General features: G+C 41.3%; 1 protein-coding gene across 1 annotated transcript in view; it reads right to left on the reverse strand.

The window, feature by feature from the left end:
* The window catches only part of LOC123768023 (uncharacterized), a 113853-nt gene that overhangs the window by 16869 nt on the left and 72507 nt on the right, over nt 1-24477 (reverse strand). The window contains exon 2 of the mRNA XM_069306443.1: nt 21497-21667. Within this exon, the coding sequence (XP_069162544.1) occupies nt 21505-21667 (163 nt within the window). The 3' untranslated portion in view covers nt 21497-21504. The remainder of the gene's footprint in view (nt 1-21496; nt 21668-24477) is intronic.

Genomic DNA, 24477 nt, shown 5'->3' on the forward strand with positions numbered 1-24477 from the left:
AGTGGGACACCCTCTGACTGAATTGCTATCTAAGAACGTTAGATGGAAGTGGGGGGAAGCATGCCAGGAGTCCTTTGAGAAGACTAAGAAGTTGTTGACTGAAGCGCCAGTGCTGATTTCGCCTGACTTTGAGTCAGACTGTATCTTATACGTCGACGCTAGCGACGTGGGGATTGGAGCCATGTTAGCTCAAGAGAAGGACGGAGTCCACCGTCCAGTGGCATTCTACTCGAAGAAATTCGAAAAGTACCAGAGGGCTTATAGTACAGTGGAAAAGGAAGCCTTGGCCCTGATCCTGGCACTGAAGCATTTTGACATCTATGTGGGTGGAGGTACTAGACCGGTGCAAGTGTTCACCGATCATAACCCCTTGACGTTCGTGCACAGGATGAAGAACACGAACCAAAGGCTGACAAGATGGGCCCTACTGTTCCAAGAGTACTGGCTAAAAATCAGGCACATTAAAGGAAGGGAGAATGTGGTGGCAGATGCCCTCTCCCGGATTTACTAACCGATATGACTCTTATTTTAAGGGGAGGGGTATGTTACGGTGCCCTCTCCTATCTCTTTCGTTTGCCTGCTTTAAGAGTCATATCAGCTCTCCCTACTGATTCTCTGAGGTTCAGGGAGTCTAATGATATATGTGGCGACCAGACCGACTGCCAGTAAAGGGAGGGAAGTTACATTATAAGTTGTAAATAAAGGGAAATGGCGCCCTGATATAAAATGAAACAGTATCCCCTACGGCAGATATGACCTTTTGGAAGGGACATTAGCCGATCGCGGATTGGCCGACGTGGGTCGCGGGCGACCAATCAGGGCCCGCCATGACGTCACCGAGTGCCCCGGGCGGCGCCAACGTGAGAGTTGATCTGACCTTGGAAGCGACAGGACGCGCCTCGGTCTGCTCTCAAGGATTAGAGGCTCTACAAGCCTTATTCAGTGGATTGAACTAGCCATCGCAGCCCACCATAGTTACTGGAGACCCTGCGCTTCTGGGAAGCAAATAAGGAACCAAGTTCATTGAGCAGAGAAGTGCCAAACTTGGAAAATAGTCGGCGACGACGCTGGGGCGGCGCCGCTGGACGTGAGGTCTGGAAGGTGCGGCGGGCAGGCCTAGCTGTGACCGGGTCACACCCACTGAGAATCTTGGAAGGACGACACCGTGCCTAGGACAAGGAGCAACGCCTTGTGGGAGAGGCGATTGTGGGGAAAATAGTGATTAGCTCAGCGCCCATCGATGAACCAGGATTGGGGCAGCTGAATCTCAGGGATTGGAACGGCGACGACGCGAAGGCTCCACGACACCTGAGGACCTGTGGAACGTCCTGGATCGTCAAGGATCGACCCAAGGAAGCATGGGAACCTCACACCATCGAGGGACAGGCGTCGTGAGCCAGGAATGTAAGGTAGATCATTTTCCCTCCCATTACCCCTTGTGTGAGTAGGCTAGTTAGGCCACAATAGTTACTTATGTATGTGGCAACAGGACATTAATACTTCAGTAGTAGAGTAGGCTGCAAGGCAGCTTGTGTCCAGGACTGTCAGAGAGGACAGTGTGTATGGATGGCAGGACAGTGAAGAAGAGGCGCCGACGTGGTGAAGAGGCCCTCCTGTGAGAGTGTGAGACTCCTGTCTTTCTGCCCAGTTGAAGGAGTGTTGGAGGTCGTGGAAGAAGAGGCTGACGATCTCCAGACTCATTATCCATATTTCCATATTCATGTATTACTTGTAATTGTGTGTGTGTTCATGTAATTTGCATCAGTAAATTCACACATTTTATCACTGTGTTTAAGTGTGCCTCCATTTATGATAATTCTCTATGAGCATACACGAAGGTTATCATAGTACCACCTAGGGGACACAACGTTCTCTATAGAAGTTCTTATTGCCTGGAGGGTGGTAAAGACAGCACAGACTTACATATGAGTGTACCCTTAGCCATCTGATCAGTATCGGTGCCTGAATGGTGGTAACTATTAACGTAGTGGCTGGAGAGAGGTAAAGCCACACAGACCTTCCTGGGAGAGTACCCTGGGCCAACAGTCTAGTAGCAGATCTATGGGAGTAGCAATCCTCTGGCTACAAACAATATATAATACACCCACTGAACTGCATTGCTGGGGTGCAGATATAATAACCCAGCTGGCGACCTTGCTAAGAAGATAGAGAAGACAGGCGGGAAAGGAGTTCCTGCAACCTTTTTTGTCTGGCAGGCAAGACTCAGGGAGGTTATGGTTATAAGGTAAGCCTGAGTCTTCCTTCACTCCCCCATGGGTCTAGGCCGGAACTGTTAACAGCAGTTTCCCTGTGTTCGACTGAAGGGCTTCCAGGGTGAATCAGTGGCACCCCTTTTGTGGTGGAAGCAAAGACCTGCGGAGGTGGGCATTGTTGGTCCTCTCCTGTGTGACCAGGGAGGCTCCGGTAAATCCCGGGAGTCGGAGGGGCTGAGTATTTGGGCCTTTTGAGCCCCTAGCAGCCGAGTGTTAGCAGAGCCCCGGACCACCCACCCCCACGTGACACTAGCCAATCCTATATTTTTTTCGTATTCTGGTTACTTGTTAATTGCTTTAAGTATGCCTGTCCTCTGTAATAGTACATAGAGCCGGGGGTTGTTTAATCTTTTCACAGTTACTTGCTTCGTGAGGAGAGGACAGTGTGTGTTGTAGAAGCTTAGAGTTTTGAAGAGAATAATGTCGGCTAATGAATTTAGATCCTGTGTATTGCTGAGTTCAGAATCCCAGTTTATATTTTGAAGTGCATTTGTGAGGTTCCATATTGCTACTTTGCTGTGTAGTCTAAAGGTAAGTTTATTGGTAACCGACGGTCTTATGTCCATGTATGCTGAGAGGAAAGTAGGATAATGATCAGTCCATATGTGATCCAGGGTTGTAGCAGATGTTTGAGTAATTCGTGTGGGCTTGTTGATTGTGGGGATAAGCATACAGGAGTTCATGCTGTTTAGGAAGTATTCGAATTGGGGGCTATTTTGTTGACAAAGGTCAATGTTGAAGTCACCTCCAAGGATGGTGTGGTTTTTGTTGAGTTTGTTGTTTATGATTAGGTTCCTTATATTATCAGAGAATGTAGTTGCATTAGTAGGGAAAACTGTAAATAGCTCCAATAGTTATTGATGATTTATGGGATTTTGAACGAGAATTGAGAAAAAGTATATTCACAGTAGTCGTCTCTATTGCTAATAACACTTGTGCAATTAAAGTTATCTTGATAATAGATAGCTGTACCAACTCCTTTTTTTGTCAGGCCTGCAGTTGTGAATGGCTATATAGCCGGCTAAGTTCTATAGATGGAATGGTCTTTACTTAGCCATGTTTCAGTTAGAATAATGAAAGATAGTTTAGTGCCTAGTGCTTCAAATAGTTATTGATGTCATCAAAATGTTTACCAAGTGAGCTGACATTTTAGTTGAATTCTGATAGGCTAGTTTTATTTTGGAGTTCGTTTTTTGCAAGTAACTGTTTTTTTGTATAGTAACTGCAATCGTTAAAACAATTACAATAAAAATTCAAATTAAAAAATAAAGAAAATTTAACTATAAAATGAGATGAAAATTTAACTATAAAAAGGAGGCATATGATTAGTAATAAAATGAACTTTGCAAAATTATTAAAATTACACAATAATTAAATAATAATAAAAATAAACTAATTTCAGTAGAATAATAAAACTTAGGAGCAATCATAACAAAATTCTAGATATAAAATACCTATAGCAAAAAAATGCTAATACACATATAATAGGAACTAGTAGGAGTAAAATAAAAATCTCTGTAATTAGACAAGAAGGACACAGATGTCAAGTAAAAACTAAAGATTCAGTACGATTGACAAGAATAATATTCTATATTGAGACTAGATTAACATTTTTATATAATAACTATAGCAGAAAATGCATATATAACTGGAAAAGTTAATAATGAAATAAGAACCATTGTAATTAGGTAAGTAGGATGCAGATGACAAGTAAATTAAGTAATCAATAAAGATTGACCAGATTAATATTCAATAATAGTATAGAATAATGAAAAGAAAAATATGACAAAGCTAATATTAATTAATTAATACGATTAATGCAATCTTAATACATCATAAGCTTAATGATAATTAACTTAATTATGATCCTATAATGAACATAATCTTAATAAAAATATGATCTCAAATAAATTTAATCAAATTATCATTAAATTTAAGGATAACAGAAAAATAATACAAACAAGTAGGCTTTTGCTAAGATACTGAGGTAGATGCTTACATAAGTACATGGAGACTTTACTGAGAAGTTAGGAACTTTATGGATGAGAGAGCAATTTTTTAACCAATAGAGCGAAAGACAGCATTTTGGATAAGGTAAGACTTGGTCACTCAACTAGAATAATCTTTGGGCCATCTTAAACAATTAAAAGTGGGTTAGTATGACTCTTGATAAGCAGAAGAGGCATCTTCAGAGACTAAATATATTATGTAATTGTTTATTCAATATTAATGCAACAACAAACTTCCACTATGTAAGCACAAGAAGGTAACTGCTCTCTTCACTTCCTACCTGGAGTATACCAGTCCACCCTGACCAGGCCTGCACGTCGGATACTTATTCTAGAAGCTCAAGCTACTTTAAATTGGAGTGATAATTCTTCGCCAAAACTTCCTATAGTCAGCCTTGAACAGGCACATAGTGACCCCAGATCACCAACAGTTACAGGAGATGTGGTTAGGCCTCTCACTTAGAGCCACGTTCCAGATACGTTACTAAATTAAGCAAACACTGCTAATTCTCGTTGTATAATTTGTTGCACAAGCACTCGTAAGCATTTAGACACTTATTCTGAGTTCTTGCTTCCATATTACCAACTCTCTTTGGTAACATTTGAGAGGATCATTCCATGCAGCTTTTGCCTGTCTGAGTTCTTTGACACAAGTGATTTACAGCTCCAATGATGAACCGGCATTGTCTCTTTGAAGGTCACATGACTTCTAGAGTGAGGGGTACATACATCTGCATGGACCAGCTCTAATATCAATTATAGTCACTCTGCAAGATATAAATTGACAGAAAATATATGTGAGAGTAGCTGTTGGAAATGTCCAATACCCTAATACTAACCCACAGTGCGATAATATACATTTATTGTACTAGGAATACGCATTTACTAACATTACTAATAAGTAGCCTCATACAGCAAATTCTTACTAATATCGGGTGCCAGTATTGCGTCAGTCGCCCGGCTCTCTTGAGAATAAATTATATTTTTCCATAAATTGAATTAAACCCAGTCTAACATTATAGAATTTAATAAGGAATATCGATTGGTAATCGATTTATTTTTATTTAGAAACTTAAATAGCCGTTTATTGGAAAGAGTTGTATAAAGTTGCGATCAGCTGTTCCAATAAACAAAGTAATAAACTAAATTTCCACCACGAATATATATTTTCCATCTAACGTCATTTAGGTTAAATGATTTGCACAGCGAGAAACATTCTGCTGTTACCTAAATTACGTTATTGTGATGTAAAATAACGCATGTAAAGTTTCCATCTATTGGGAAATTAGAATTAAATTCTGCAAATTATTCCCTAAGTTTCCAACATTCGTCGCTAGGTGGCGCGCAGGTCACTAGTAGAAAACTTGGCAGAGAGAGACACCATTACGGTTTGGTACCCCTGGAACTGGTGTTTATTATCGATCGAATTGAGGAGCATCCGTGCAGTAGCGAGCTTCAGATCGATTCAACAGCTTCAAGAAATTACGGACATTGCATCCGGCATGGCAGAGTACCACTGATTTATTATTTTGTCCATTATTATATAATCATGTTGGTGTCTTGTCGTTATGCAGTTTACAAACCTAATAACTCTCGTTTTTTTATTATTATTATTTTCTACCACAGACGTGGCCACACATTTACAATGCTAACCAGCATATATACATTTTCTTCTGTCCTCCATGGACAGGGTTAGAGATGTGTTAAACATATAGTTCAGGGGTTTATTGAACAATCAACCACAGAAGGTGATTCGGTGCTTTTAAAATGCTAAGCTAACCTACATTCATAAATACATAGATACACAGATTTACGTATGCCCTACGTAAAGTGTTCGATATGTCTTTTTACATAGTGTCATTAATGTGCATTTACAAAGGTGAAATGTAATTCTGATCAGCTTCCATATATACTTTATACACATACATATACATATATACATACATACATATATACATACACATACACATGCATTCACATACATTTGTCTCTTTTACTCTGACAGGGTGAGATAGCTGATAGAGAAACTAGTGTGCAATTAAGTACTTAATCACTGAAGGTGATTAAGGTGCTTTTACAAATTCAGGTTATATAGTTACATCACATACATACATTGTATAATTGATATATGGTCAGTCTTGGGTACAAGTCCAATATATCATCAAGTGTTCCAGTACTCTTATAATAATTACACAGTTCAGCATACCTTAGCCCAGGAGGGCGAAAGTCAGTCAATATGGGACATTCTACAATATAATGTTCAAGAGAGTGCATGTTTTCTCTTTCACAAAGTTGACACATTGTGTACTCGACATTTGGGTTTTTGTGAAAGCTGCCAGATACGTCTATATCCCAGGCGTATTCTGGTCACTATAACATCACATTGCCGGGTTCTTGTACTATTAGTCCCATATGTGGATATCTCCTCACGATATCTATCATAATATTTAATGCTACAACTTTCAGGTCTTTGTGAATTTGTTAGGTCGGTGAGATCTTCATTAGATATTTGTTTAAGTACTCTCTTTGTCACTTCTAATGAAACACCCATATCAATTTCTACCACTGGTTTTCTACAGGCTTTGCAAGGATATCAATAGTGTCATACCTTGAGATGCCAACATGTGATGGTATCCATAGGAATTTAATTTCAAATCTGTTTTCTTTAGCAGCTAAAACATTCATTCGAATATCACTGACTATTTTCTGGGTGTCACTACTATGTGCGTTCAATGCCAGAAGTGCGCTCTGCGAATCACAGTATATAAGTCCACTGCCTTTGTCTTTTAAAAATTCAGTGGCAAGGTATATGCCTGCAAGTTCGGTTTGAGTTGTACTTGCCCAGTCATTGACGCGCTTCATTGCTGTATGTACGAGAAGATTGTTCAAATATATTACATGCGCAACCGGTATATCGTCCACCATCTTCTACAGAGCCGTCGGTATAGCACTGATACACATCGTTACCCATACTCTGAGTACACTCAGTGATGCTTTTCAGTGCTGTTTTAATAATGTAGAGTGCACACTATCTTTCTTGGGCGCATTTACAAAATCAACTGATAGATCCTAGTTATCCCATGGAGTAATTGGTTGATTAATCATTAATTGAGTTGGGTACATATATAATATTTTGATGAATTGGCTACCTTGTAGAACCAAAATACATAATCAGATTTCGTTCTTCTTCTATAGACCTCAGGTGAGTGCAGAATATTAGAAAGTTTAGCTTGAAACTTCATGTGTTGTCTAGATCTACTCAATGCCTTCACGCCGAAAACTGTGCTAATAGACAAAATTCTCTCACTTATGGTAGGTAATTTTAACTCTGCTCTCATATTAACTATTCTCGTGGACTTTGGAGCCCCAAGGATGAGACGCATAGCTTCATTTTGCAAGGTTTCAAGAGATTTCAGCTCTTTGCCTGTATACAGTGTGAGATGTAGAGCATTGTAGTCAATCACAGAGCGTATAAATGATACATAAAACATTCTAGCAAGTCTCACGTTAATTCCATGATTGACACCAACAATGACCCGCAAGGGCTTTAATCTCTCCCACAGTCTCCTCTTGAGAGAAGAAAGGTACCCAGGGTCGTTAATGGGGACACCAAGGTATCTGTAAGACTCATAGTTCCTAAGTGCTCGCCCATTTATATAATAATTGGCTGGTGGAATACCACACGGAATGAGGGCACGAGTTTTCTGTACAGAAATAAGGAGGCCACATTCCTCAACTCTAGTAGCAAAAGCATCGAGCAGAACTTGCATTCTCGGCTCAGAGGCAGCCTGTAAACATATATCATCAGCATAACAAATGACAGAATCTTCATTATTAGTTGGAAGATCTTTAATAAGTTTATGCATCAGAACGTTGAACAACAAGGGGCTGAGGACCCCTCCTTGTGGAGTTCCCAGTTCAAAGTGTTTGCTCTCTGTGCTTTTAACACCATTAAACAAAACATTTGCTGTTCGATTAGACAAATAGCCCTTTATCCATTTCAGTAGTTTTCCTTGTATTCCCAGCTCGGCAAGCTGTTCCAGTATGATTTCTCTGTTTGCTGTATCAAAAGCTGCTGCTAGGTCGATGAAGACTGTTTGAGGGAAAGCTTCAATATGTGCGAAGTACTCAGCAAAACAGTGTTGTGTGCTGAGGCCAGGCATAAATCCAAACGGTTGGGGTGACAGGTGCCCCTGAATACGATACATGAGTCGGTTAAGAACAATACATTCAAGCACTTTATAAACACACGATGTTAGAGATATGGGTCTATAATTATTTGAGTGTGGTTTGGGGATGGGAACAATGACACTCTTTGTCCAAGCATCAGGTAATACTCCTTCACTTAAACTCATTCTGTACAACTAAAAAGTGGATTACCCGGTACGTGTGAGACTAATCTCAGTAGATTGTAAGTAATACCGTCCTCTCCAGGAGCAGTTGATTTTCCCATCTTTAGTGCATGATTTAATTCCCATTCAGTTACATCATTAAGGTCTGACACATCGATATCTGTACAGGCAAGATTGATGGTTCGTTGTCTGTTGGGGCGTGTGTCATCAAGTTTATGCTGTATGTTAATTGGGAGTGAGTCGTAGCTTGATGTAAGTGCCCATTGATCAAGGAGAACGTTTGCTTGTTCCAGTGGGCTGTGGTGCAGTGGTTTCGTTGGGTTGCTTCTAGAGATTTTTCGTATCTTTTCCCAAACTTCAACAAGTGTTTTTTGCTCATTTATACTTTGTAGGAACTCTTCCCAATGTTTATTATGTATAACGTTGCTCATGTCTCTCACCTCTCTATTTGCAACTAGAAATGCATGCAAGTCACCTTGTGCTTTGGTTCGTTTGTATGTATCTCCAAGTTGCTTTACTCGTTCATGTTCTTTAACAAATACGGAGTCAAGGACCCACTTGGGTGGTGGTAGGTGTTTTCCACTTCTGCTAGGTTTACGGCCTGTTCCCCAACACACCCATGTGTCGTAGTAGGTAGTAATCGTATCAACGAGATCTCTGGAGAAGGCTTGCACATTCGTTATTGTGTAATCTTGATACAATTTTGAAATACAATTAATAAAGTGGTCATGCAAGCCATATGGAATATTCATTTTCCGTCTCTGATGTCTATTAGGTACATCACACTGTACCTCATAGGAACCAGAAACTGCATAGTGATCACTAACCAAGTGATTTACTAACGAACATTTCATCCTATCTTGAACAAGGTTTCTACCCATTACATAATCAAGTCTGCCTCCCAATAAATGAGTTTGGGTATTCGTAGTATACACGGGTAATCTGTTGTCATAAACATATTTCATAAATTTGCATCCATTATCGTTGTTAGTAATGTCTCTGTGAGGAAATGAAAATTCCCTCAGCTAGTTTTTCTAGTTTTCTAGATTAGGCTAGAGTCGCTCTAGGGAATCTAGACAAGAAGTTTTCAAACTATATGCACTTGTGTGGTGTTGGATGAAAGCTTATGCGAAGGACCATCGTTTAAAACTAGCCAGAGGTCTGTGACTGCTCTGTAGAGAGAGTTACAGAATTTAGTCTGTTTTCTGGGAAAATGAGATTTGAGAATTGAGGTGTAGGTGGGTACTTGACTCGCCAACGGTTTTAGAGGTGGGGGGACAGAGGAGTGAACGTCGCCTCCCCAACCATGTGAGGTATGGCGCCACTGTCATAGGCCTCCCCCTCCTCGTGACGTCACAGGACGCCTCATGGTGAGGGCGTCTGTGATTCGTCTAGGCACCTCAGCCTCGTGGCGAGTTTTAGGCGCGAACGGCTGTAATTGGAAGCGGCTTGAGGGGTTGTGCTGATTGGTCAAGACAAGGTAGGGGGGAAGATGGGCATTTGAGTTCCCCTATACCGCCAAAATCTTCAGTCTGAGCTGGGCGGCGAGCTAAGAAGGTGTCCCCAGGTGGGGGTAGCGTCTGCCACCACCACCACCGTTAATTACTGTGTCATCCTTATTACTCATCGTGCATGGCACTCCTGCTATCATGGATTGTGTCGAGGCCCAATTCGCATGAAATGGGGTCAAGGAGTATGATAGAAACAGAAAAAATCTAAGAAACACTGTTCACCCATGAGGCATGTGACAGGCCTTATGGTGTATCAAATGGTTCCTCACAATGGGTTCGAGTATCAGGCCAATTGGTGGAATAAGGGCAGGGCCTCCTAGTGTAATTGTGGTGATATTACAGGCCCCTGTTGGACTTTGAATTCCACCTTGCTGTGTCCGCCATGTGGTGACGCCGGCCATTATCACACCCGGTGTACGAGCGAGGCATGCTCTGGTATGATGAGGGTGTGGGTGTTCTCCCATCCACGTTGTGTATGCCTGTGGCCAGTCAACCAGCCTGAGGCAACCCCCCACGTGCGCGCCGCGCCGCTCAGTGGCAAGACAGTGAGGCCACGTGATGGCCACACCCTGGCCACCCGCCTGTGGGCCACCCTGGCCATCCCACGCGCCAGCTCAGCCTGGGTGGGGCGCTGTGATGACCCTCGCTACTCCGTGGCCACCCTTAGGGCCATGCGGTGGCCACATGCCTTGGCCACCCCCTTGAGCCACGCTTTGCCACCTGCCCTGGACACCCTAGGGCCACACCTAGTCGATGCACGTGGAGCGAGCTAGGTGTTCTTCAGCCAGTGAGGTAGTGACCGGGGAAATGAATGTAATGAGAGTGGAAATCGTGAGTATAATTGTTACAGTGTCTTAGGACTGTTGTTAATTCCAGTAACAGCTGTGTTGTCCCATAGCGCCTGCCAGGCGAGGGAAGCAGCCGAGAGACCACTGCCTGTACTGACGTCCAGGTGACTGGTTGTGATGTACCTGGAGATGGATGATGTACACAATACCACACAGGTAGATGTATATGTTGTGTGTAGACTGACTCGAGTATGTAACCAGTCAGTGTAGAGATTTACCATGTAAGTGATCATTGTTCTGTCGATTCTATATATATCGTTCAGAGTCTAGATTAATGCCATGTTGCCGCATGTTAATTATATCATTGCAGGGGTAGGAAGGCCAGTGTTGTAGGGTTGTCAGTGGATACCCTGAGGTCTGTATAATTATGTATAATTTATCTAGTGATATAATTTTCATTGATTAAGTGAATGCCATTTCCATGTGTTTTCATTTGCATGTATATATATATACGGTGTTGTGTGGAGAGTAAGCAGATGTGATTGCTGACTGATTGTCTAATATGTCATTAGCATGTGGGGTATGCTGACGGCATCATTATGTTGTAGGTTTGGGCAGTGTTGTTGTTGGTATATGTAATATTACGGCCCTAGGAGCTGTGTTGAGGATTTAAGAAGGTCCCTTTGATTATTCAGGGGAATTCACAGTACTTAATGAGAGCAAGCAATTGATTAGTATAGCCTAATTCTGAAAATTAGTGCCAGCTGTCCGCGTAGTGACGATGTTTTATATTAACGTAAATTGTCTTGCTGAAGTAGTAGTGATTGCTCACAGTAGTCCCTTGCAACTGTTGCAAGATTAGAGGGAGCAGTAATGTTGGTATACTTTGTTGTTGTCCTAACCGTGTGTCATTACTGTGTGGGTACAGTAATTAACGTGTTGCAGAAGCTGCAACCGTATGTGGGCTGTGTATTTATGTTGTTATACATGCCACTGTAAGTGTGACCTATGTAACCTGGGGTTACTTTGTATTCTTTAAGTTGTGTTGAGGACTTAAGGATTCAGTGAGTTAATTAATGGGAATTAACTTTATAAGGGGTTGCATATTCCTTGAGTGTGAGAGCTGTTAAAGGAGAACAGTATTGAGCTTGTTGAGATACGTTTCCGGTGCAATTAATTGTCCGTGTGACAACTAATTGACCACTCTATCTAATTATGTAATTAGCATTCTCATCATGAGTTCACATAGTGGGAGAGGAACTGTCAGAGTCTGTCAGTATTTGTGTTAACGTAATTTGCTCGAGACTAATTACCTTTCTGGGGTATAGCAATTAGTTGCTCATGTTAATTAGTGGAGTAATTAACGTCAGGGGTCTTGATGACTCGGTAAAGCGAGGTCATGGAGCTAGCATAACTTGTTATATTAATCATATCCTGTCTGATGGCAGTGGATTAAGATGCACTCATGTTAATTAGTGGAGTAATTAACTCCTCGCCCGTGAATTTACAGTGTTTGATGAGACCTGCTTAGGCATTGTGGAGTGAGACGTATTTTTGTATGATTAATTATCGGTCCTGGTGACAGTTAATTAATTGCTCGGGGTTAATTAGGGTAATTAACACTCATTAAAGTAAATTTTGACATAGACTGTTGAGAAGCTACCAAGTTAGTGGTAGGCTTAGTTAACGTAACTCGATGGGGATTTAATTAGTGGTCCGTTTGACATTAATTAGGAATTACTGAATACTTGCAAGGAGTCAAGTGTGATGTAATGTAAGAGAGACTTTGAGTTATTGTTAACAAGATGAATTGTGTTAAGGGAGACAAGTGTTGATGATTAACGTAGAGTACCATCATGTTGTTGTCTAAGAGAGACAAGTGTTTGTGATTAATGTAGTACTTTGTTGCTGACTGCTGATCATTAAGTCAGCCTTCAGCGATTTTAAGTATGCACGTCTTAAACGTAGCGCAAAGACATTAACAGCGGTCAATGGGGAAAAGATTGAGATCGTAGGTCAAGGTACAGTTAATTTTGAGATTGATGGGGAATTGCAACCTCACACATGTACGATCGTAGAACCTTGATTTTCCTGGTCACATCTTAATGGGGACTGATTTTCTGTCACGATTTGATTATTCCTTGTCTGCTCAAAAAGGGGCTAGGAACTTCAGGTTGCAGTTGGACAGACTTCCTACCCAGTGGAGATGATCGACCATCCCCAGTTGTAGCTTCAATTACGAGGAAGCAAAAATATAATGCGCACTATCCAAAATTGATTTTTAAGTCTCTTTCAGACACAGTTAAGAGGTCATGCGCATTGCATGCATTGACCAAACAGAGCATTGACCATTGACCACCACATTCTGTTAAATTTATTAAAGTAGCCGTGGGACGTCACATACAACCAAGTACCACCCTTCAGGTGGCTGGGAGATGTGATAGCTTATTAATCCCTCATCACTTAATTGTAGTGCTCGATAAAGGTGCACTCATTCCAGTTGTCAATCTTTCATACAAGACTTTTCGCTTCAGGGCAGGTGATAGGGTATCTCAGGGAACCATGGTGGAGGACACAGAAATCTTTCACCATGAGTCAGGTGAGACGCCAACCGTCACTGCACAATGTAGTGCATTGAACAGGACAGAGAATAAAACACCATCTAAAGTACAATATGAGACGAAAAATGTTGCACGGAATGTAGAAGAGGTAGAAAAATTAATTTCAGCACTTGATTTGCAACATGTTACACAGGCAGATAGGAAGGCACTGAGAGGAGTTTTGCGGAAATTCCCGAAATTATTTGCGACAGAGGATGACCAGATTGGTCTCCTTGATAAGATTGAGCACACCATTCCAACTGGTGATCATTTGCCTGTGTACATGAGACAGTGGAGGTTGCCGGAACAGGCAAAGAACGTTATCAGGGAGGAGTGCCAGAAAATGTTGAGGCAGGGCGAGATAGAGCCTAGTACGTCACCGTGACTCTCTCCTGTTGTGCTAGTTCGGAAACTAGACGGTAGTTATCGTTTCTGTGTTGACTACCGGAAGGTGAACGAAATAACTAAGGGTGATGTGCATCCGTTGCCCTGAATACAGGAGATAATAGATCAATTTGGTGCTGCTAAGTATTTCTCAACTCTTGACGCGAAATCGGCGTATTGGGCGATTCCGGTGGCAGAACAGGATAGGGATAAAACAGCATTCTCGGATGTAGGCACACTTATCAATTCTGTAGGATGCCGTTTGGTTTATAGACAGCGCCTTCGTCGTTTCAGAGAGCCATAAACTTCATACTCAGTCCGGTCCTGGGTAGGCATTTTTTTGCGTACCTGGATGATGTTGTGATGTATTCCAGGACGTTTGAGAAACACCTACGGGACTTAACTGAGACTTTGACGTTATTAGATCAGGTAGGGTTCAAGCTAAGCATTCAGAAGTGCATCCCTGGCGGCCCAGAAATTCAAATTTCTGGGGTTCCAGGTGTGCCTAGACGGTGCCCGACCTGACCCAGATGCTTGCCGCGCCATTGCTGACATGCCTACTCCAAGGACAGCAAAGGACGTGCGTAGGTTTTTTGGGGCGGCCGGATATTTTCGTTGTCATATTGAAGATTTCGCTGGCATTTCAGCACCCCTGACTGATCTGACAAAGAAAAATGCGAAGTTTGTATGGAAATCTGAGCATGACGCAGAGCCTGCCACACAGCTACAAACTCCCGCACTGTGCTGTGAGCCCAAAAGAAGGACGGAGCCCAACGCTCCTGGCCGGCTTGGCGAGTTTTGGTCATGAAATCCCAGCCGAGAGACGTGGCATCCGTGAACACATCGAGCGATAGAAGGGGAAGGCACCGAGGCACAGATACCCGAAAAAAACAGAAAAGAAAGCGGGAGATGCAGCAACCAACAAAGGTACCCCAAGGGTCCCTTTGAAATTTGAACTCAAGAATATTTAACTGCTCTGTGTGAGTATCACTAAGGGGCAAACAACCCCTACAACATAATTAAATTAATGACCAGTGATGTCCTGGTGAACAGTGATAGTCCATGCTTCGAGTGGCCTCTTACCTAGCTAGTTCGCACAGCTCAAGTAACATTGGATAGTGATACAAACTCTAGTCTAGGGTAAGTTCACTATTTTTAAACGAAAGTCACACCAGAGGGCCCCTATGTAGGACAGGAATATAAATTTAAAAGATCAGGTGAAATAAACATGAACACAATAAAATATCTATATAAATAAAAATGGAAATGTTCGTTTGTGCATGATCGCTAATCTCCTAAGTTCTTCACCGATGGCTTTGAAATTTTCACACAACGTTCCATTCGCATCCAAGCAGGATTATATATACATACTATACAGATGTCACGTCTGTGATGGTAAAAAAACATACTTTTTCTGAAAAAACTGTTTTTCATGTGTTTTCCATGTGATGGAAATCTTCGAAACCTCTTTACTGATTGCTTTGAAATTTTGACACAACATTGCATTTGACACAATGCATGCATAAAAAGACGCGTTGCAGCGCGTCTTTTTATATATCTACTATATACATGCCTCACCTGTGATAGGAAAAATCATGCTTTTTTGAAAAACAGCGCCATCTGTTGCACATAATAGCAACATGCACGCTATACTAAATATATCACGAAATCCATTTCAATTTTTCCAATTGCATTGATAAATTTTATTTTCATTGATTTCGATTTATTTATTTTTTTTATTGAAATATTTTGTGTGACATTGTGTTTCATCAGTTTTCAGCCGCATATTTTCCCCACGGAGATCATTTATGTTATGCTGGAGTTGATCTTGGCGAGCCTTATAAGTTCTAATATCCCCACAGAGAGAGGGGTTACTTCTTGTTGTTGTTGATGAAGGTTTGCGTGGTTTGCTTGATTCTCAGTTTGAAGGCTCTGAATGATCGTAATTTGAGCCTTAAGGATTAGACATAGCTTTTTGAACCACTGATTCTCAGCCCAGTTAGCGAAATCCAGCTAGGGACCAGCAACATGCTTGAATTGCGAGAAGTGAGATACTATCTTGAGGTTATCTCGAGAAGATCTCAGGGCTTAGTGTCCCCGCGGCCCGGTCCTCGACGAGGCCTCCACCCCCAGGAAGCAGCCCATGACAGCTGACTAACTGCCAGGTACCTATTTACTGCTAGGCATCAGGATGAAAGAAACTCTGCCCTTTGTTTCTCGCCGGCGCCCAGGATCGAACCTGGGACTACAGGATCACGCGTCCAGTGTTCTGTCCGCTCAGCCACGTGCTTGCGTGGAATTTGGAGATGATTGATGATTTGATGAGATGATTTATTTATATATACAAGAATTCTTACATTCTTGCACAACCACTAGCACGCGTAGTGTTTCGGGCAAGTCCTTAATTCTATCTTCCCCAGAATACGACCTCGCAATAACCACGTATATCAGATGTCAGGAGGTTGGGTAGGCTGGAAGCAAATATGGTAAGAATAACCATTGTAAATTTTTAGCACAGAAGGAAGATACTAAACCATGCCCACAAACTCAAAGATCTCGAGGAATAAACAAAGTATATATATATTCAGACCTCACTATTGAGAAGCAAAAAAACGACAGGGTGCTAAGGGATAAACTGAAGGAGTTACAAAATACACAGAACGATACAAAAATTCACAGCTAAGGATCAGGAGAGGACATGTTATATAGACTGCAGACGGGGGGAGAAGCCAAAACGATTCAGTCAGGCAGAACTAAATCTATATATCTCGGATGACAAACATGCTCAGAACCAGAGCGGAAATGTACAGAATAGTAATGTGCTAAATACAGGAGCAATCTCTCAGCCCCCCAGGAATAATGTCAGGGGTTTAATTTGTTTCTACTCAAATGTCGCAAGCATTGTGAATAAATTAGACTCATTATGTGCATGTGCTTAGGCTGAAAACTTGACATCATTGGCATCAGTGAAACATGGGGCAGTGAGAACATAATAGAAGGGGAATTCCATCTCCCAATTTACCACCCACCTTTCAGAAAGAACAAAACAACAAGAGCAGGCGGGGTGATGCTATATGTGAAAGAGGACCTGGATGCAACCAACAATGCACTAACTGAACACCATATGATCTTCAAAGTCTGTATGGTGCAACATACTAACTCAAGATGGTAGCAAAATGACTGCAGGAGTATGCTACAGGGCTGACAGCCTTGTAGCAGCGGCAGAGGAAACTGCGGATTTGCATAATGCGATCAATGCAGCATTTGAAATCCAAACCCTAATAATGGGGGACTTTAACTACGAGGCCATAGATTGGATCACCCTAACATCTCAAGCAGGTGAACAATTTATCGATCTTGTGCAGGACTCCTTCTTCATACAGCATATGGTAGAGCCCAAACATTGTAACAATATACTAGATCTGGTGCTAACAACAGAAGAGGGTATGATTGATCAAATTCCTGTGGGGGAAAAGCTAACACCCTCATGCGACCACCATATTTTTAGATCGACTACGAATATATAAACCCACATGAAGGTCAAAGATAATGAATTTCTAGATTACCAGCGAGGTGACTATCAAGGAATGAGAGAGGAACTACAAACCATCTCCTGGAGGGAGCTGATGAGTGAATATGACACAGAGGCATCATGGCAATATTTCAAGAGGTGTCATCACGGAACTCGTTCAAAAATATGTGCCGAAAAGAAGAAAGACAAGAAAGGGAACTAGATGGATGAATGACTCAGGTCGTAAATCAAGCATTAGTAACTAAGAGGACGAAACAACGACAAATACGTTCTCTGGAGAACGTATAATAAATCAACGACGGACGTCATTGATTATGAGTTATACAAAAGGGCACTAAACTCGGCCACTCAGGAAATCAGATCAGCCAAAAGAAACTACGAAAGAAAACTTGCCCAAAACATAAAGAAATATCCAAAATCGTTCTATGTCTATATAAGAGGTAAAACCAAAACAAAGAACTCAGTTGGACCCTTAATAGATGAGACTAACTAAGCTATAGTGGATGATAAAATGGCAACAAACACTCTATCTGATTATTTTACATCAGTGTTCACACTGGAAAGGTTGGATGACATCCCATCACCTACACAAATGTTTGAAGGATGGGTGGAAAAAGAATTTATGGATATACCCATAACATGCAAAATAATTATAAAGAACATTAACAAACTAAAAGACTCAAGAGCCCTAGGTGTGGATGGAATCCAATCCAAAGTCTTAAAGGAACTGGCAGAAGGACTATGCCTACTGCTGAAACTATTTTTCACAAAACCTCTGGAACAAGGGATATTCCCCCTAGATTATAAATATGCAAATGTTTCCCCTATTTCCAAAAAAGACAGAAAGAACTCAGCAGAAAGCTACCGTCCGATCAACTTGACATCACACATCTGTTAGATCATGGAGCGAATCTTTAACCAGAAACGGTAACCAGCTACTCAGACAAAGGCTTTCCGGTGGATGTAGTATACATGGATTTTGCTAAAGCTTTCGATAAGGTACCAAATGAAAGACTGGCAAGGAAATTACAGGCCCATATTATAAATGGTACATTAGAATGGGTAAAACAATGGTTGAAGGTAAGAAAACAAAGGATCGTGCTAAATGGAAACGAATCTGAATGGAGAAATGTGAAAAGTGGGGTGCCACAAGGGATCATTTTGAGACCTAACTTCTTTGTCACATACATCAATGACTTAGATGAGAATATTACCAAACCACATCATCAAATTTGCAGATGACACAAAGATTTGTGGGGAAATAATGATATTGAAGCCTTACAAAGAGATTACATGAACTCCACAAATGGTCAGAAGAGTGGAAAATGGTTTTTAATATCGACAAATGCAAGACTTTACAAGTGTGGTATAACAACCCACATCATGACTACCAAATTAATAGCATTGCATTTCAACAGATTGGTGAAGAAAATGATCTTGGAGTAAAAATCCGCCACTCATTCAAAGTTGCACAACAGGTGGGTGCAGCAGTCAGGAAAGCTAACCAAACTCTTAGAATAATCAAGCATTCTGTTGACTATAAGGAAAAGAGGGTAGTTGTTCAACTGTATAAAACTCTGTTTCGCCCCCATTTGGATTACTGTATCCAAGCATGGAGACCTTATTTTCAGTAGGACATAGGTGCGTTGGAGAAGGTTCAACACCGAGTAACAAAGGTTATTCCAGAGCTAAGCCATTTCCCATATCAGGAATGCATGAAGGTCACAGGACTAACAACACTACAAACCAGGTATGACAGGGCGGATCTCATTGAAACTTTTAAAATATTGAACAGTTAGAGGATGTTGATCCGGATAGTTTATTCAGAAGGTCAGATGTAACACAAACAAGAAGCAACGGTTTCAAGCTCAACAAGCCACAATGTAGGACTGAGAACAGGGGATGCTTTTTCACCTACAGGGTTATAAACCCATGGAACCGCCTACCCGCCGAAGCCGTAAGTGCCTAAAACTGTGCTGATTTTTTAAATATAACTAGAAAAGATCATCAAGGCAAATGGGAGGGACCTTCGACATGCCACCGGATTCCTATCCTCTTCGAGGCCACTAGGGTTAGTGGCCCTCAAGTAAAGGTAAATCAGATAATGCCCCTTATTTTTTTCCGAGGAAACGGAGGATATTTTTTTTAAAGAATGGTATTAAACATGTAACACCTGCCCCTATTCTTCAAATGGTCCATTTTTACATATCTTGCCCGAAACGCTGTCCGTACTATTGGCTTTAGGCGCAGTATATACTAGTTCTATCTTGAAATCCAACTTTCTGCTTGTAACTCGTTTTGTATGTATGTACTTTTCCCTAAATATAATTTGTATTGTCATTGTCATCAATTATACTTCTATTCACATTTGTTAATTATTAGATTTTTTTCATTAATAAAAAAATTGTCTTATTCATACTAGGAAAACTCGTATGAATAAGACAATTTTTAAAACTGTCAAATCAAGGAAGGGATTCCGATCAAATTAGGCTTTCATACAAGAAGGGGAGTTGGAAATGAATCACTGTCTAAGACAAATTGAGTTAATTGGTGACCAGACAAATATTGCAAATCAAATGCAATATTATTCATTGATACCGGGAACCCTTCTGTGACAAGAATGATACATAAGCTTTGGAAGGGTTTCACTTATCTTAGGCTGTGGATGCTGCTTTTCCCAGTTAGTTGGAATCTATGGTTGGTGGGGGGTTTCTGGGTTTAAACTGCTAGACAACAGAGGCATGGGAATGTTTCTGGGAAAGGTAGGCAATAAGGGGTGAGTGCTGGTGAGGGAAAACTTGGGTAAAACGAACGGGCAGACATGAGCGTCAACATAACAACACAACAAAAGTATCAAGCGTATCAGGAACGAAACATATACAGTAATTTAAGTTCACTCGAGTGGACATAATATTAGATAATATTGTGCTAACAGAAATGTTGATGAATGTAGAAAACAGAGAATCCATTAACTGAACATCAAATTAAGGGATACAAATTATTTCACATACACTTTGATGAATATAAAATATAGGAGAGGTCTTAAAATGCTGCCTTGTGGCACTCCTATGGTTAATGAGAGAGAGGCAGAGGATATGTCATTGATGACCACATATTGGTGGTTGTTGTTGAGATATGAGTGGATATAGTTCACAGTAAGGACTCGAATTCCATAATGATGAAGGTAAAGCAGGAGTGAGGTTGGTTTTTTTCATCATCCCTATTGGTCTTTTCATTTACCTTTCTCAAGTTCATGAAAAGACCAATAGAGAACTCATTTTTGGAATCGTATTTTTTTACCTGAATTTACTTGAAGGGTTATCTTGAGATGATTTCGGGGCTTTTTAGTGTCTCCGCGGCCCGGTCCTCGACCAGGTCCTCCACCCCCAGGATGCAGCCCGTGACAGCTGACTAACACCCAGGTACCTATTTTACTGCTAGGTAACAGGAGCATTGGGTGAAAGAAACTCTGCCCATTGTTTCTCTCCGGCGCCCGGGATCGAACCCGGGACCACAGGATCACAAGTCCAGCATGCTGTCCGCTCGGCTCCCTACTAATACTAACACTAGAGGCCTCGACGAAGACAGGAAGCTTGTTGCAGCTTGACAGGAGGCTTATCGGAGGTCCCCCCATTTACCTTGATCTTTTCCAGTTGGATTTTAAAATTTAACAGAGTTTTGACATTTACGGCTTCGGCGGGAATGCAGTGCTATGGGTTTATAACCCTGTACTCATCTAGTTGTACTCACCTAGTTGTGCTTGCGAGGGTTGAGCTTTGTCACTTTGGTCCCTCCTCTCAACCGTCAATCAACTGGTGTACAGATTCCTGAGCCTACTGGGTTCTATCATACCTATATTTGAAACTGTGTAAGGAGTCAGCGTTCACCACATCACTTCCTAGTGCATTCCATTTATTAACTACTCTGACACTGAACAAATTCTTTCTAACGTCTCTGTGGGTGAAAAAGCATGTCCTGTTCTCAGAATGAGACAGTAGCACCACTATTACACAATATAATAAGATGAAGAAGAGAAGGAACACTTACAGAGACGCTCAAGGTGAGGCAGTCTGGAAGAGGACAGCAGCGTGAAGGTGAGGCAGGAGGCAGCGAGCATGGGCGTCACTCACCACAGCCAGGCGGAGCCACTTCAAGCTGGGGGGCAACGCTTCCAACCCTTCACTACTCAGATGACCCCAGAACACCTCCAGGTCACTCCTGTACTGGAATAAAGCCCTTATGAGCTCCTGACTCTTCATAACTCTGCACACTCACCAACAGTGACTGTAACTCTCTATCATACATGAAGAGAAGGTGACCAGCCTGCAGTGGTTTAACAGCACCTGGTGGTCTAGGGATTAGCATCAATACACTGTCTCCTCGCACATACAGACTCTGCTCCTTCCTTTTGTTACTCATGACTATGCCAATGTCTCGTACAGTTGCCTTACTTGTGCAACGTGTGTGCACGATGGTATGCAAATTAATATGGGATCTTTAGAGTTCACATCGTCAGAGAGCACAATCCTAGATTCTTTAATTATGGACTTAGGTGTGCAATATCGAGTCTCTCCTGATAGCCCTAATGTTCAGCAGACCAATGGCATTGCAGAGATAATTTTGTACCGAGTCCCAGATGAATTATTATGAATTTCACAGCACATGTCTATTGGAGCCATCTATAGATTTCCCAATACTAACATAGCTTCTTTCTCAGACAACCTAAGAAATCTTATTATAAACAACAATCTCAACAAAAACCACATTCATTCTGGGAGGAGACTTTAATATTGACCTGGGTCAACAAAATTGCTCTCAAGTTGACTATTTCCTTAACAGCATGAACTCCTGTATGCTAATCCCCACAATCACCAAACCTACCCGAGTCACTCAAACATCAGCCACTACCTTGGACCACATATGGACAAACATAACAGCTTCCCTTGTATCTGGTATAATCTACGTCAGAACAACTGACCACTATCCTACCTTTCTCATAGCGAACATGGACATAACACCACCAAAAAGCAAGAAACTTTCATTTAGGCTACACAGTGAATCAGCTTTAGACAATCTTACAGATGCACTTCACAATATTAACTGGGATTCTGAATTCAATAATACCCATGATATAAATTCATTAGCTAACCTCTTCCTCTCCAAAACTCTAAGCCTCTACAACCTTCATTGTCCCCTTCTTACCAAGCAAGTAACTGACAAAAGATTAAACAATCCATGGCTCACAAGTGGCATTCTCAACTCAATCAACAAGAAACATGAATATGAAAAGAAACTTAGGATTGGCCTAGTTTCAAAGGAAGTAGCCAAAAGGTACTCATCAATGCTTACCAGTATCATAAGAAAGGCAAAACTTGCATATTATGTGAATAGATTCAATGAAGCAAAAGGCAACATGAAAAGCACTTGGAAAACAATCTCTAGTATCCTAGGAACTAAACAACACTCACATAACCAAATAAAACTCTACAAGGATGGGGATATACTATCAACTGATTTAGAAATGGCAAATGAATTTAATAGTTTCTTTTCATCGTTTGGTGCTAATCTTGCCATTAAAATCCCACAGACTCAGGCACATATTAACACATATCTCTCAGGCAGCTATCCAAACTCTCTTCTCCTTTCACCAATCAGCCCGGCAGATGTTGTGTTCATCATACACTCTCTAAAAACCAAGGCAGGGAACACCAGTGAAATTCCGTCCATTGTGTACAAGAGAGCCTCCCATGCCCTTGCCCCACCCATAGCACTACTGTTCAACAAATCTATAGAGTGTCACACCTTCCCTGATATCCTCAAAAAAGCAAGAGTAACTCCAGTCCATAAAGGAGGCAATCCGGCGGACATAAACAATTATAGACCAATATCAAATCTACCCATTCTATCAAAAATATTTGAAAAAATTATTTACAAACAGCTCTATTCCTACCTCGTAAAATTCGACATACTCAGCCCCTGCCAGTTTGGCTTCCGGTCCCAAAAGAGCACCAACGATGCAATCATTAGTCTCCTTGACGTTATCTACTCAGCCCTTGACAAAAATGAGTTTCCGATTGGACTCTTCATTAACCAAAGAAAAGCCTTTGATACTGTTAATCACAACTACCTCTTACTTAAACTCCAGCATTATGGAATCCGAGGCCTTGCCCTTGACTACATCCGATCCTATCTTAGTGACAGACACCAATATGTAACCATCAATGATACAACTTCTTCCACTCTACCAATTACCGTTGGAGTGCCACAGGGCAGCATCTTAGGACCTCTTCTATTTCTTATATATATAAACGATCTGCCTAATGTCTCTAATATTCTCAAACCTATATTGTTTGCTGACGATACTACCCTTATCTATTCAGACCTCAACCCACATACACTAAATAATGTTGTGAATAATGAATTAAAAAAAGTCCACTTATGGATGTCAACGAACAAACTAACATTAAACATCGAAAAGACTTACTACATCTTATTTGGAAGCAAATCATCAAATGCAATTCAGCTACAGATAGACAACATTAACATCAGTAATAAAAATGATGGCAAGTTTCTTGGCCTATTCCTAGACAAGAGACTCAACTTCAGCACCCAAATTCAACACATAACTAAGAAAGTCTCTAAGACAGTTGGTATACTCTCCAAAATCAGATATTATGTTCCTAACTCTGCTCTCCTCTCACTATATTATGCACTAATCTACCCCTATCTTAATTATGGTATCTGTGCATGGGGGTCTACCACTGCAAACCACCTTAAGCCTATCATCACACAGCAAAAATCTGCTATCAGAATAATAACTAACTCTGCTTTCAGACAACACTCAGCTCCCTTGTTTAAATCCCTAAACTTGTTAAATATTAACTCCCTCCACACATTCTCTTGTGTCAACTACATTTACAAAACCCTGTTCTTAAATGCAAACCATGCTCTGAAACTCTCCCTGGACAGATGCAATAGGACCCATTATCACCACACCAGAAATAAATATCTCTTTGATATCCCCAGGG

This window comes from Procambarus clarkii, chromosome 58, assembly GCF_040958095.1.
Source record: "Procambarus clarkii isolate CNS0578487 chromosome 58, FALCON_Pclarkii_2.0, whole genome shotgun sequence".
In the NCBI taxonomy this organism is placed as follows: Eukaryota; Metazoa; Arthropoda; class Malacostraca; order Decapoda; family Cambaridae; genus Procambarus; species Procambarus clarkii.